The sequence below is a fragment of the Podarcis tiliguerta genome (assembly GCF_965153285.1).
Source record: "Podarcis tiliguerta genome assembly, chromosome: 3".
Classification (NCBI taxonomy): Eukaryota; Metazoa; Chordata; class Lepidosauria; order Squamata; family Lacertidae; genus Podarcis; species Podarcis tiliguerta.
Window position 1 is genome coordinate 64,085,051 of NC_139536.1, and position 14,161 is coordinate 64,099,211.

A 14,161-nucleotide genomic window follows, 5' to 3' on the forward strand; every position below is an offset into this window, starting at 1 on the left:
GAAGAGCAGCATCACAGCGGGAAGGCGGCGCTTGAGGGCGAGGGGAGGAGAAGGGAAGCCGGGGAAGGAATGGCGGGCGGGAGGAGGGAGCCCGGGACTGGGGGCAACAGCGCTTAGACCCCCAGGAAGTGTCTCCTTCCTTTCTTCTCCTTAAGGAGATCCCGTCAATTATATATACACGTGCTAGAAAAGCTACCGCAGCCTGCGCCACGGGATTAAGGTGAGGATGTTTGCAATAAACATTCCTTTCTATAACACTCGTTTTTTCCACCGCGGAGGGGAAGAGAATGTGTAGCATTCCGCTACTCGACATGCATCCTTGTCATCAGCTGCATGCAGCGCTTTGAAAATGCGATTCCAAGCAACGTGCATTTAGTTCGTATTTAGGAATCGGCGCCATAGGAATCAGTCCGACTTCTTATGATAAATATGCTGCTTCGGTAGATGGTTTGGAGGCACAAATAGGCGAGCGGCTGCAAAGCCTGAAAACTTAATACAGCGGCTGTCAGTGGCGCATACTCAATACGTGTGGATAAAGCCGAAAGCAAAGAAGCCAGCTTCCAAAATGAGCGCCTGCTGTTTTACACAGGCTTATCATAAACTAGTTACCTGGTGAACATGCATTTAGCTACATGCTAATTTTCTAGAAATCTGAGGACTTGCACCCATCAGAAAATATTTGCTGCTGTTCATGTACAATGAATTTGCATTGCAGGAGTGCTGGAACCTTTTTACTAGGGTTATAGAAACACGAATAGTTAAGGTGATGTTGGTCTGTTTCCATTTTCCACCTATTAAAGTAGGGGTATTGAAGACTGCACTCACAAGCCTTTACGGAAATTGTTTTTATATACCTGGTGCTATCTTATATCAAGTGGAATATATTCTGTAGTTAAAAACCTACAGAAACCTCAAATTGAATCTTGTATGTACTTTCCATCTTAAAAAATGCACAGCTGTAGAAGGAATCACACCCCTTTGTGACAATTAATAAGGTGACTGTACTCTGGTTAACTGTGACTTCTATCAAGGAAGGTGCTACAAAGAGGTCGACAAGGCCATGCATCGTAATTATTGGCATGCTGCAGAGGTAGCAATTCAAATTTCACTCACAGAAAAGAACAACTCTACAAGATAAGCATATATTTAAAATATAATGTTAGCTTTTCCAAGGGCACATTGATCCAGACCAAGCAATCAGTACCTTTGGTGTTACCTTGAGCAAATGCTCATAATTCTTTAACTTGAATATATCTAGCATGTAGGAAAGTTGGTGCAATCCTGGCACATTGGTAACACCATTGACTATAAAGGGACCTGCTTCCAAATGACATGTATTGAGTCTGTAACCTATGTGTATATAAACCTGGGAGTAAGTGAGGAGAAAAGCAGAAGTGGTATGGTTAGCCCAAACTGGGTTATGCCCACCTGAAATGTGAGGTGGTTATAGGTCTGTCTGAAAAGTGGAAAGGCACCCACCACATCCTACCCCACAGGACCCATGCTCTATTTAACTTGGTGAAATTTCAATATAAACATGCATAGAATTATGTCTAAGTAACTAAACTTGTCTAAAGGATAGTACAGGGTTGGCCTACTGTTTTATCTTTCAGATCATGCAACTATACAGTGAAAACAGGTGCAACAGGCTGGGTATGATCTGAATTGCTATTACGAATAGAAGGCAAGTAGAGCACTATTAAGGGATGTGGGTGGCGCTGTGGGTTAAACCATAGAGCCTAGGACTTGCCGATCAGAAGGTTGGTGGTTCGAATCCCTGCGACGGGGTGAGCTCCCGTTTCTCGGTCCAGTTTGACAGCATGTCAAAGTGCAAGTAGATAAATAGGTACCGCTCCGGCAGGAAGGTAAATGGGGTTTCCATGCACAGCTCTGGTTTGCCAGAAGCAGCTTAGTCATGCTGGCCACATGAACCAGAAGCTGTACACTGGCTCCCTTGCCTAATAAAGTGAGATGAGTGCCGCAACCCCAGAGTCGGCCACGACTAGACCTAATGGTCAGAGGTCCATTTATCTTTACCTTTAGAGCACTATTTATGACAAGCAAATGTCTTGTGGTACCTTAGACTTAATGTGTAAAAACTACTCTTTAAGATGCTCTAAGGCTTGTCTTTTGTTGTATCAACTAACATGCCTACTCCTTTGAATATATATGTGCTGTTTTACTACCAATATTAATTGATGCCTTTATATACTACAAAAATATTGATACAGTACGGGGGTACCTTGGTTTACGAACTTAATCCGTTACGGAAGTCCGTTCTTAAACCAAGGCGTTCTTAAACCAAGGTGTGCTTTCCCACAGCAGCAGGGGACTCAATTTACAAATGGAGTCAACAGGAAGTGGAACATGTTCTGCTCCTAAGGCAAAGTTCACAAACCAAAACACCTACTTCCAGGTTTGCAGCATTCTTAATCCAAGTTGTTCATAAACTAAGCTGTTCTTAAACCAAGGTACTACTATATACGAATTGGCTAAAATAAATGTGTTTTTTGGTCTCCACAGCTGCAATTTCAGAGCTCTGCTTTTTGTTATGTCACAGCCTCAATACATGGAAGCAAAATGCAGAGTACCAAAGCTGTAAGAACTGATCTTAGCTCTGTGGGAGAACTGACAAGAGGCTGGCAGAGCTGGTCAGAGGTTCATGCTGATTATCAGAGACGGAACCCCTTCAGCAGCAACAAGCCAGTAACTCGGCGTACTGAGAGAGGAGATCCCACCTATGGGAGGCCCCCCAAAGGCTCCAAAACAGAACAAAGAGGAAAGGATGCTCACACACACATAGGCAAGGAAGTGGAAGAATTATGCTTGGTCATAAGTAATGTTGGAGAGAGAGGGCAAGATGGACAAGTAAGAATAACATTTAAACAGCTCTTTGACAGATATGTAACTATATCCAACAAAGTAGTAGGTGTCCTACTGAGGGCAAGGAAGCACGGCCTCGTTGATTTTGAAGGCGAAATGCTTTGGCAAGGAAAAGATGATGATGTAGTTATCACCTTACTTGAATGAGATGGTTGGATAAGCACGATCGCATGATTGCATTGGGCCACTCCTTTAAAAGCCTTAATCAACAATGTCGGCTGGCCAGAATGTGATGATGAAAATGCTATCTGGTGGCAACAGGTTAAAAACAAAAATGAAGTAGAAGTTATGCATATTTAACTTGTGTCCATTCACTTTTACATGTGTGAAAATTTAAAAAGGAAAAAGGAAATGGAAAGGAGATGGGGTTATGGGAGAAATGTCTTCAGCAATTCCACCCACCATTGAATCCAGTGTTTTGAATATACACGATTTTGGATTTAGGTGCGATCCCTTTGTAAGTTGCGGGTTTACGGTACCTGTCATGTTTTTCCCCTCCATGGTCATTGTCTATACATTGTAAGTGATAAGGGCTTATTATAAGACAACAGAGTGATAACTCTTCTGAGTGTACATGAACTGGAAATCTGTTTGGCTGCAAAGTGGATGTATTTCTCATGAGTCATGGCACTGGAAATGTAGATGCTAAAAAATGGAAGTGATGTGAACACATTAAAAATATTTAGCATTTTCTTGAGGTAAGTGTTGTTATACCACCACTGATACTCTAAAAGTATTTCTTACTTTGCAGTTAGCAACATTTTCCACTCCAAAATGGATGTTTTTAACAGTACAAAGTTTGGAAAAGTAGATTAGTAACTATTTTAAGAGTAACTAGTTTCAAATTCATGCAGAAAAGCTAATTCTTAAAAGTTTGATTTTAGAAATAGTCTATAAACATTCAAATGAGTTTGGCAAAATGTTTTAAGATTATAACTAACGTTATGTTGTTTGACTAGATGGCAGGCTTATCATACATAGAGTTCCTGAGATGTTGAAATACAAAGGTACCAGCTCACAAACAATATTCTCAAATTCAGATACAATAACATTCAAGAGGTTCATCTCTACACGTTGATTTTTATTAGCTTCTTTTTCAAACAGTATTAAGGTTGCTGTTATGTTTCCAATGGTACATAAACTCACAATCACAACTGCTTTTCATACATAACACATTTCAACATGGTATAAATACAACTATTACTCCACTGAAGGAAGACATTTGTTGATTATTTTAACCAACAGTAGTTAGAATCCAGACTCAAGTATCAAAACGAATACATGCCAACAAATACGAGGATTAAAATGCTAAAGCCATAAAGGAACATAAAGGGTTATTGTATTTTGGCATACTTTGAACACTACGATGTAAAACTGTGCTAAATAATTGGATGTTGCTTTAGTAATGCAGTAGGTACCAGAATGCACAATTTCAGCAAGTGCTTGTTCAAGTTAATTTTTCAGTAAGAAATCCAATTAGATTTGAAATGTGCTCTAGAAGCCATTTCATGCCAAGTCTTAAAAGCATCTGCAGTCTTGACATTAAGGCTGTGGAGGTAGACTAAGAACAAGATAATTTTTGTTGGAAGAGACGACTTAGCTAATGCTGTGGCCATGTAAAGTGGACAAGCAGTATGCTATATAAGTCTGATGCCTCTACTGATGAGCACTTGGATGAAGGCTTTAGGTAGTCAAAATGGGACATCTGTGAATAATGTATATCCCTCTAAAATTTGATAAACAGATTTGGATAATCTACCCTTATGAATGGGTTTAGTGTTTTATGTTTGATTTTAAAGAAAACAGAACCAGGCGACATTCATGAATTCACATACTAACAAACTCTTTGTTGTAAGATGTTCTGGGTACTTAACTATTGTATAAATACTAATAAATAACCATTCCACGGTCTGTCTGCATAGTGGTAGTTTCCCACAGTAGGCAATGCCTCCCAACATGCTTAAGATTTCCCAAATAGCCAAAGCTATAGCTATGGTTACAAGTTTAGTTTCAGCATAAGCCTCTTAAACTTCATACATCGGATACCTTTCACTAGTAACAAAGTAAAAAGAAACCATTGCTCTATGTAAACTTGCACTGAAATTCCCCTTCTAGCTATTCTTAATTACATGCATTTAACTGGTTACAATTCTTTACAGTGGTCCACATTCAAACAATCTTATCCTAGACCAACATACTAATGGTGTGATGTCTCACGTTATAAGTACAGATGGAAGACATACTCTGGTCACAATGGCTTGTTAAGAGCTCTTGCTGTGCATACAGTCATGTACATGTGTGCGATGAGTGATTTAGCACCAAGACATCATAGCTATCACTAGCATTGCAATGCCAAAAATGTCACTAATGTGTTGTATAGGCACAAACCTCTTGCATTGTTTAGACAAAGAACAGTCAAACCCAGAGGAATATATTAAACTTTAATTATATCTCTCTTTTTTGCAAGATCAGTATTTTCTTTCAGAGAAGGATAGGTATTTTTACTTTCTGATTGGTAGATATGGATGTTCTCGAAAGTGCTCAGTTTTTTCAGGTATTTGCCTGAGACATGTATTGTACAACGTTCTTTAACGATGAGTTCAACCATTGTATAGCAGCAGATTCAAGTGCCATTTTTCACACACCTGGCATATTAACAATTACATCCAACCCTATAATTAGTGGTCACAGTTCACAGAGATGTGTGATCTGGAACAAGTGCTTTTCACATAGTAGCACTTTCAGCCTTCAGCCGTTCCAAGAGTTGCTCAGCCTGTTAAAGAGATGTTTATGTTGCATGTTAATACTTCCCAGAGATTACTTGCTGCCCCCTTGAAACTGGGGAGATAAGTAACAGAAACCACTGAGCAATAGTACCATTCCCTCACTGCCAGCCTAGATGCAAAAGCATCTGTGATGACAACTTTCAGGAAGGCCATTTTAGAAGGGGGGGCGGGGAGCGAAGCATCATCTACAAAGGGTCCATTCAAGACCATTTTCCTGTGGTGTCTTCTATTACAATGAAGAAAATATGAAAGATGGCTTCTAACACTTTAAATGAAGTTAGTTAAAATCTAGTCATCGTTAACCGTTATTAATACGTTGACAGGACTATTTCAAACTGACTTAATTCAATATCAGACAGTAAACAGTACGGCTGAGAGTTACAAAAAGAGGAGAAACTGCAAGTTTTTCAAAAGGAGTAATCGGGGGCCAGGAACAGTGCCTTGGAAATGGAATAATGGCAGCACCTCAATGCCTTTTGACTGCAAAATGGTAACATTTTAGAATTCACTGGCACAAGAAGTAGAAAAGGGAGCCTCAAAGTTTTGCACTGGTGGTGTCCAGTTCTTTCTTTGCAGCGGAAGGGAAATGGGGATCACCAAACTAACTGGAATACTTACTGTTATAAACCAGTAGGAATTGATTCTGTAAACCATTCGGGACAAGAATCCCAACTGACTAGCTGGAGCCAGGACATGAAGATGTAAATGGGCTATTGAGCAGAACGGAGGCCAGTGAAAACCCATCCTTGAGAAATGGAGGAGAAAAAGAATCAGTTACCAACTACTTAGTGTTCTTTTGAGCGAAGCATGTGAAAGCTCTTAAGGACTTAAAACAGTAAGCAGGTCTGTGCATTGCACTAATGCAAAATTCTAAGACCTCCAGCTATTATTTCATACAACATAACCAAATTACATGCACTTTCTTTATGTATTATGCAACTCTATTATAATGAACATTACCATATACTTCCCTTTCTAGAAACATACCTTATATCATTCAAGTCATTAAATTTATTCCGCTGAAGGACAGTCTTTCCAACTGCCATCATTCTTTCCACTGTCAGATCGGGGAGAAAAGGATAAAATCAGATTTAAAACTCATTAGCTTTCTGATGCATTATAGTCTTGCCAGCTTAGTCCTAAACTGAAACTAATGCAAACTCTGTTGATTTCAGTAGAATTTATTCCAAAGTAAGCCTGGCTAACTTAATAATGGGCCTCTTTTTTTAACTATAAATAAGCATACATATTATTATATACAAATTTTAACATTTATTCTTAGTGATAATGTAACCTACAAAAACATAGGCCAAAGTAGGCTGAACCACAAGGGATCTGTAAAGGGCAGATATGGTGAAAATACCCACAACAGGTTATGCAAATTGAAGCAGCTCCTCTTTCCCTTCTCAACCTTCACCTTTTCTTGCTTTTCTACCCAGGTCTAACCTGACTGACAATGAAGACTGCTCCCCACAAATTTGCCCAATGCAGGTTTAAGGACTGGGCAATTTTCTGTGTTTTGTACACTACTTGGTTCACTACTGGTGCTATGCAACACACAGCAAGTGTGATGGACAGCCAGTCTTCAGGCATCCTTTCTGACTAGTTCCAATATACTATGCCTAGGATTTGCTTATACCAAGAAAACTGTTTTGAAGAACATATTCATGGGGGAAAACAGGAGTCTTCGGCTCCACATAGCCATATGCTGCTGGCATGTAAGGAAGAGTAATGGCTCCAGGATTAAGTTCAATCCAAGCGGAGCTGCAAATATGCTGGATCCCCAATGCCAAACCATGCAAGTTGAGTAAGTATTCAGACAGAACTTAGCATCCAAAAAAGATCTCAGCTTCCATTAAAAACCACACACGGTCATTTTATACCCTGCAAGGCTTAAATGTGGGTTGTCCGTGTCCTGTGAGATCTCCACAGCAATGGGTGTGAGTGGGTGGTACAGGTTATCAGTCAGGAGTTATCAGGGAGTGGGACATCAAATATATAGAGTTGAAATGGCACGTGGGTGGGTCAAGGCTACCCAGAGAATCTATGACAGAAACTCTGATTAAGACCCATATCTGACAGGATCCATTCCAATGCTTTGTCTGTGGCCATCCTAGAAGTAGTTTCATGGAAGAGACACTTTGAAAATGGAACGGAAGATGGCGGACATGTCTCTTTGTCCATCCCCCAAAGTGATTGCTAGCAAGTTGCCACAGCTACTGCCTTCTACTTCTTGGTAAGCAACAAGGTGGGGCGGGTGTATGTGTATGCTGGGAAACCCAGCCAGATAGGCAGGGTATAAATAATAAGTTATTATTATTACTTGCAGTACAGATGGGTTTCAAGGGCTCCAGTTGTTGAGATCCATTCTAACTGCTAATTATATAGACCCTTGTTTTGCAGCTAATTGCATTCAACAATAACACACTGTTGTTGTTATATTTTATTCATTTACTTTCAGTTCCAGTATTCTGAGTGCTCGGTCCGGACTTACCTAATGGTATATGCTCACTCTTTAGAGTCTTGCAATTTCCTATATGGTTTTTTGGCACCACTAAATAATGATGTGGCGCTCCAGGCCTGATATCTCTGAAGCACACCAAGTCTTCATGCTAAAAAATAAAGAGAAAAAAAGCTTGATAGTAGCAGGTCGTGTAAGAAACAGTTTTGCAGGTACCCATCTGAGATAGCCATGCATGTCAGTAAGTAAAGCTAGCAAGCTAGTACCAACTGACAATATTAATTGTGCAAGTGGCTTCAGCCTTTCAGATGATCAATCTGAACTATGAGATAACAGAAGAATTCAGACGTATCATCCCCTTAAGCATACAAAGCAGTCCCCAATTTCCGACACCTATGTAATATTAATGACTGATGGATATAACTTAAGTAACACTGGAGCCCTCATTTGTTAGACCACTTTGTAGGCCAATATTTGTAAACCATGCAGCAACACCTAACAACACTTTGAAGGCTATATGTTTAGTCCCATCAGAGCCATGTTCCAGCTGTATCAGCCAATCCCACTCATTTATTTTTCTTTCCATAAAATGCCACTATCCATTAACCCTGGTTAAGTAGGCAGGGAGAAAAGTTGGGGGGAGGGGAAGCTGACTAGCATATAGCTGCAACAAGAGATGTATGTATGAGGGAAACACAATTAGGATGATGTGTGAAAAGCAAAGGGTGAAAGGATGAGGTAATGGGAGAGAAGCCGAAGTGTGTTAGCACTTAAAGGACTGAGATAAATGAATCATGTTTTCACCCCCAAATTTCTAGCACATTGGGGGTTAGAAAGCTCTTTTTGCTTAAGAAGCGCATATATTCCATTGATGTCATTATATAAACAATAATTCATGTTATCTTAAGGTTACTGATCCTGGTATTTATGATAAGAAGTGGTGTGCAAACAGTAAGAATACATCCACAATTGAATGTGGGCTGGGGCTGAAAACCAGAGGCCAAGCTTCTTTTCACTATCCCAGTTTATTTATTGTGTATTCAATAAGCTTTTGTAGAAAAGGCTTCCTGGGCAGTTTCCCATGAGAAACCATGCAGCCATAAAACCTAGCACAATATAAAATGAGGAACAGCCTAAAACCCATAGAACAAACAGCACCAGCAATGGTGCAACCTTAAAAGCTTCAAATCCATAACTCTTTTATTTTATTTTTAATCAAAGAGTAAGCACACAAGACCTGGTGATGGACACCGGCTTTAAAGGTTTCTCACTTAAGTCTATCAATGACTATTAGCCGTAAAACCTCAATGGAACCTCCAGCTCCAGTGGCAGTTGCCAAGAAAGAGGAGGGCAAGGAGCGAGTGGGGGGCTCCTCGCTTCCATGCCCTGCAAGGGAAAATAGGGGGTTGGTTGCCCACCGTGGGAAACGGGCTGAGCGGGGCTAGAATTTGAAGGGAGGGCGGGCAAGCGGCCTTGCAGTTGTTGCCGGACTACAACTCCCATCGTCCCTGGCTACTGGCCACGCTGGCAGGGGCTGATGGGAGTTGGAGTCCATTCGCCCATCCCTAGCACTGGATGCGCCTCCAGCCCGAGCCTGAGCTCTACTTCGCGGCTCGGCAGCAGCCTTTGGACGTGAGGATGTGCAGCACCCGCCCGGCTCCCTTTCGCTCGCTGCGCCTCACCTCGCAAGGCAGCAGCTCCGTGCCCGTCTCCTCTCCGTGCGTGATCCGGCAGAAAACGCACTTGCCGTCGTAAGCAGCGCCGCTGCCGCCGCCTCCAGCGCCCTCTCCGCCAGCCGCGCCAGCCTCTCCGCCGCCGGGACTGGGCTCCGCCGCCGGAGACGAGCCCGAGCTGCCTCCTTCCTCGCCGGCCATCGGGATCCTTCTCTCAGGCGGCCTTTGGCCGGGGAAATGGGGCGGAGCGGTCCTCGGGAGACGGGCCCGCCCAGCGGCTCCGCCCTTTGCCGACCCCGGGTGCGCACAGGCGGAGCGCAGGCTGCGGCGCCGAGGGCGGTCCGCTCGCCTTGGCCCCGCCCCGGGCTCCGGGACGCCGCCGCCGCCGCGACGCAGAGATGATCACCGGTGAGGGCAAGGTGTTTGCGCCCGATCAAGGAGTGCGCAAGAAACCAGGTGCAGGCAGCAGTGGAAGGAGTGGTGTCGCATGATCAGAGCAACAAGAGAGGGGGATGATTTGGGCATCAGTAGATTGGCTAGACGGGAAGCAACGGAAGATCAGAGAACGGAATATTTCAGTAGTCTAAGCAAGAGGTAGTCAGGGTGTGGTGGACCAGAGTTTTTGCCTAGTGCACAGAGAGGAGGGGCCATAATCCTGCAGTACTGTAAAGGGGAAAGTAACATGTCTAGGGACTGGGCGCAAGAGGCAAAAGAGAAAAGGGCAAAACCTTGTGCCTGCCCAACAGAATGAGCAGGTAACATTGCCATGGATTGGGCAAATGAGCAAAAAGAGAACGAACAAAAGGCAAGATCTCTTTGTTTACTGTTGCATTTCTATCCCGTTCTCACCAAAATTAAACCAAAATTGCTATGAGTGGAAAAGGTGATTACAAGACCCCAGTTCGCCTGCCTACTTGGAAATAAATCCCATTAAACTCAGTTGAATTCGTTTCTGAATAAATGGGTCATAGGACTGCACTGCACAATGTGCAAGGGCTGCTTACCTTGCAAGATGTTGAATGCAAATCCTATGTGTGGAGGGTACACAGGATTCCTTCGTTTTCAATGACTTTTGATTCATTAAGCATCTTCACTAGTGAGTAGGGCAGGCACACAGGGGACAAGGTGAAAATAATCATATATGCAGATAGGTTGGATGTGATATGGAGCACTGCCACTTGGACACACAGCATCCAAGCTACAATGTTTTTCCGAATAGAGTTTCAAAGTGGTTCAGAGTTCAGCGTGAGGAATGTGTAATCCCTTTGTCATTTGTACCAGCTACTCTCTTGCCTACTATTACACATTGCCAAATTCCAGAACTAGTGCCTTCTTGTTCCAGATGTAGCAAATGCCCACTGTGTCACTAGCAGTTTGATAAAGGCAATTTCTGGGGAAATCCAACATTTAGAAGTTTGAGTGGAAACGTCAATAATTATCCCTCTGAAGTATTATAGATCAAATATGGCAAGCTAGCCTTTAGTGCTCCCAGCTCTGTCACCCTTGACTATTAAGTCAGGAGTGGGGAGAGAAATTTCACGTCAAACATATGAATGCATAAATTCCTTTATTGAAAATGTTGCGATAGCACTGCATTACATATATTAAATATCCATAGTTTTCTGAAGGGTCACAGAATCTTGAGAGGACAACACTGTTTCGAATATAGAACACAAACTTTAGATATGCTCTGACAAGTACAATATAATGAAATGAACTGTGTATAACAGTAGTGAAATACGTCCATTATTTTTTTAAAAAACCCTTTTGCTTACAACCTGCAAGTGTCTCGTCCTTGTTAAAACCGTTCCCTGGAATGTCTCCAAAGTATTATGCTAATATGTAATGGTGAAAATCTGTCAGAGTAGAACTGATGGTAAGAAGAGTGAAAAGTGTAGACTGCAGGTGTTAACAAAATGCCCTAAAGCGGTTTTGTATACAAAGGCTATTACTTCTGTGTAGAGAATTATGTGCCTACCACATGTGATGTTTTCTATCTGCAGCAAGCCCAAATTGTTAGTGTGCAGCACTACGTACTCCAAAGCAGACATGTGTGTGTCTGCCCCATGTCACTTGTGTATGGAGTTTCCTACACAGAAGCAATATATATGTGAAGGAAATTACTCTTTGTAATCTGGATCTGGTTGACCAGGCCATATAGCACAAGATGGATGGTCCCAGTTATTTCCAAGTCATTTGGAAGCAATGCCATCATGAGCAGGGGAAGACCTGGTTAATATGTAAGGATGCAGCCTAGGTTGACACAGTTGGCCTTGTGAAGGCATCCTAAAGGGTGACAAGCATAGTGTATTGACTGATACTTTTTCAGGAGCATAGGAAGTACTGTTGTTGTTGTTATTTTTAAAAAATACCCCTTCTCTCAAGTTGACTTTATTTGCTTTTTTAAAAGGCTTATCAAGGGCTCCCAAAAGTTTGGAGAATGTCAGCATTTCAGGAAGGAATAGCACTGTCTTTTCATATCTTCTTCTTCCTAACAAAATATTTTTTAGAAGTGGCAAATAACCAAAAATGGTTTCCAGTTTCAATTAACTGGCAGCACTTAGTCTTTCTTACTGAATTTGGACCCAGTGCTCTCAAGTACTGCTTCATTACGCCATTAAAAATAAAAAAAAAGCAGAAAGAAAAGTGACTGCTTAAAAAGCAGAATGCAACCACAGGGTCCAACTCTTATTCAAGAGAGAGAACATTTTACAAGAAAAAAGAAGAAGGGCAAAGCTAGTCTGGCATGACACAGTTTTCTCTAACAAAGAATTTCGAATAATTTATAGGGCACAGTTTAAGAATCTGTTTTTTGCCCCATAACAATGCCACTGTTTCAAAAGGTATTTCTTTATTGTTAAGCCTCTTAAAAAGAGGATCTGTCTCCAGCACGCAACCAGACAGCTGTGTTTGATAATGGAAACTGACAATGCACCGCTTTACAACAATCCAAAGTAATGTGTTCTGCCCAAAAACAAGATTCCTAAAATAATAAGAACAAAGCAACAACGAAGTCTTTTACAAAAATTAAAAAAACCAGCAAAGTATAAAAAATACCTAAGAAATGAAATGATTCATCACCACTGCTTAAGACATTTACTTCAGTCAATAAATCTTCCTAACAAATTTTGAAATTAAAATATTAAAAGAAAAAAACATGCCTACTACATTTCATAAAAATGTACTATACAAACAATAAATAGGTTCCTTTAAAAATGCTCCCTTTAAGTGCTGTATACTGATTTGAAAGACTAACCCCCTTTCTCATGGAAACCATCACTATACGCAGTAGAATTTGCTAACCCAACTTTTACTTCTTTTTGGTTTTCATGTAAGCAGAATAAAAATACACATGGAATGTACTATACAGGTCTATGTTTTTCCACCAGTATTCTTTCACAGTTACAAAAAATAATGAGACTGCTTTAAACAAACTTGTATATCGCAAATGCCTTCCATAAACATCTTGCATCCATGCTGTAAGATCACCGGCAGGGCAGAAATACGACATAAACGAGGTCATTTTTTAAAATGCAATTAAGTCTTTCCACTTTTTGACCTAAAATCTTCTTGTGCAGCCAGGCTGTGACCAGATTTCACGGGCAGGAGAAGCATGTTCTATTGTGAGGCAGTCTACATTCCAATATTCAACATCCACTGAGTTCACAGTAAACTTAAGGCAGCATGTACATCACTCAAATGTCCATACTTCCACATCTTGTATGACAAAGTCTTCTTTTTTGGATAAGATATCATTATTGAATGTGCTGCAACAATTGCTCCGACCATGATATAAATCAGCATCTAGCCATAAACCAAATCTGCCACTGCAAGGAGAAGAAAATTAACTGAAAACTTTGATTTATTCAGTTTTGATTTATTAAAAACGATGACACAATTTGCCCAATTTAACTTTCTGTTTCTTTCAGCTAGAGGGTTAAACATTTGCTTAGCCTTCTTCCCATGAAGTCAACAAGACTTAAAAACCTTTGGTTGAATCCTGTCTGTTGGTTTTTGCCCCAAAGTAGACAGGAGAGGATTGTTGCTATTTAAAAAAGGAACATGTCAACATGGCCTTTTTCCAGATACAGTCATACCTCAGGTTGCGAACGTGATCCATGCAGGAGGCACGTTCACAACCCTCAGCGTTCACAACCCGCAGCGCCACATCTGTGGCAATTCGGTGCTTCTGCGCATGCGTAACGCGCGATTTAGTGCTTCTGCACATGCGCCAAAACCCGGAAGTAACCCGTTCCGGTACTACCAGGTTCGGTGCGGTCCGTAACCCAAAAACGCAACCAGCAGCGTTTGCAACCCGAACTATGACTATAGATGGAACCTGGATATAGGCTTCTGCA

General features: G+C 41.4%; 2 protein-coding genes and 1 long non-coding RNA gene across 6 annotated transcripts in view; 1 reads left to right on the forward strand and 2 right to left on the reverse strand.

The window, feature by feature from the left end:
* The first annotated feature begins 59 nt into the window (after window positions 1–59).
* LOC310675035 lies at window positions 60–3,580 on the forward strand. Its single transcript, XR_014509863.1, has 2 exons — window positions 60–220; window positions 2,524–3,580. It is a non-coding gene; the product is annotated as an uncharacterized lncRNA (long non-coding RNA).
* A 363-nt stretch (window positions 3,581–3,943) lies between these two features.
* HINT3 (histidine triad nucleotide binding protein 3) lies at window positions 3,944–10,649 on the reverse strand. The gene is made up of 5 exons (XM_083435164.1): window positions 9,813–10,649; window positions 8,164–8,281; window positions 6,657–6,726; window positions 6,288–6,414; window positions 3,944–5,656 (listed from the first exon to the last, which is right to left on the reverse strand). The coding sequence occupies exons 1-5, from the start codon at window positions 10,002–10,004 to the stop codon at window positions 5,609–5,611; spliced, it is 555 nt and encodes a 184-aa protein (XP_083291290.1). The 5' UTR covers window positions 10,005–10,649; the 3' UTR covers window positions 3,944–5,608.
* Window positions 10,650–11,353: 704 nt separating this feature from the next.
* NCOA7 (nuclear receptor coactivator 7) overlaps window positions 11,354–14,161 on the reverse strand; it is a 64,621-nt gene continuing 61,813 nt past the window's right edge. For all 4 annotated transcript variants that reach the window (XM_083434834.1, XM_083434835.1, XM_083434837.1 and 1 more), the window contains one exon: window positions 11,354–13,630. In XM_083434834.1, the coding sequence (XP_083290960.1) occupies window positions 13,495–13,630 (136 nt within the window). In that variant the 3' untranslated portion in view covers window positions 11,354–13,494. The remainder of the gene's footprint in view (window positions 13,631–14,161) is intronic.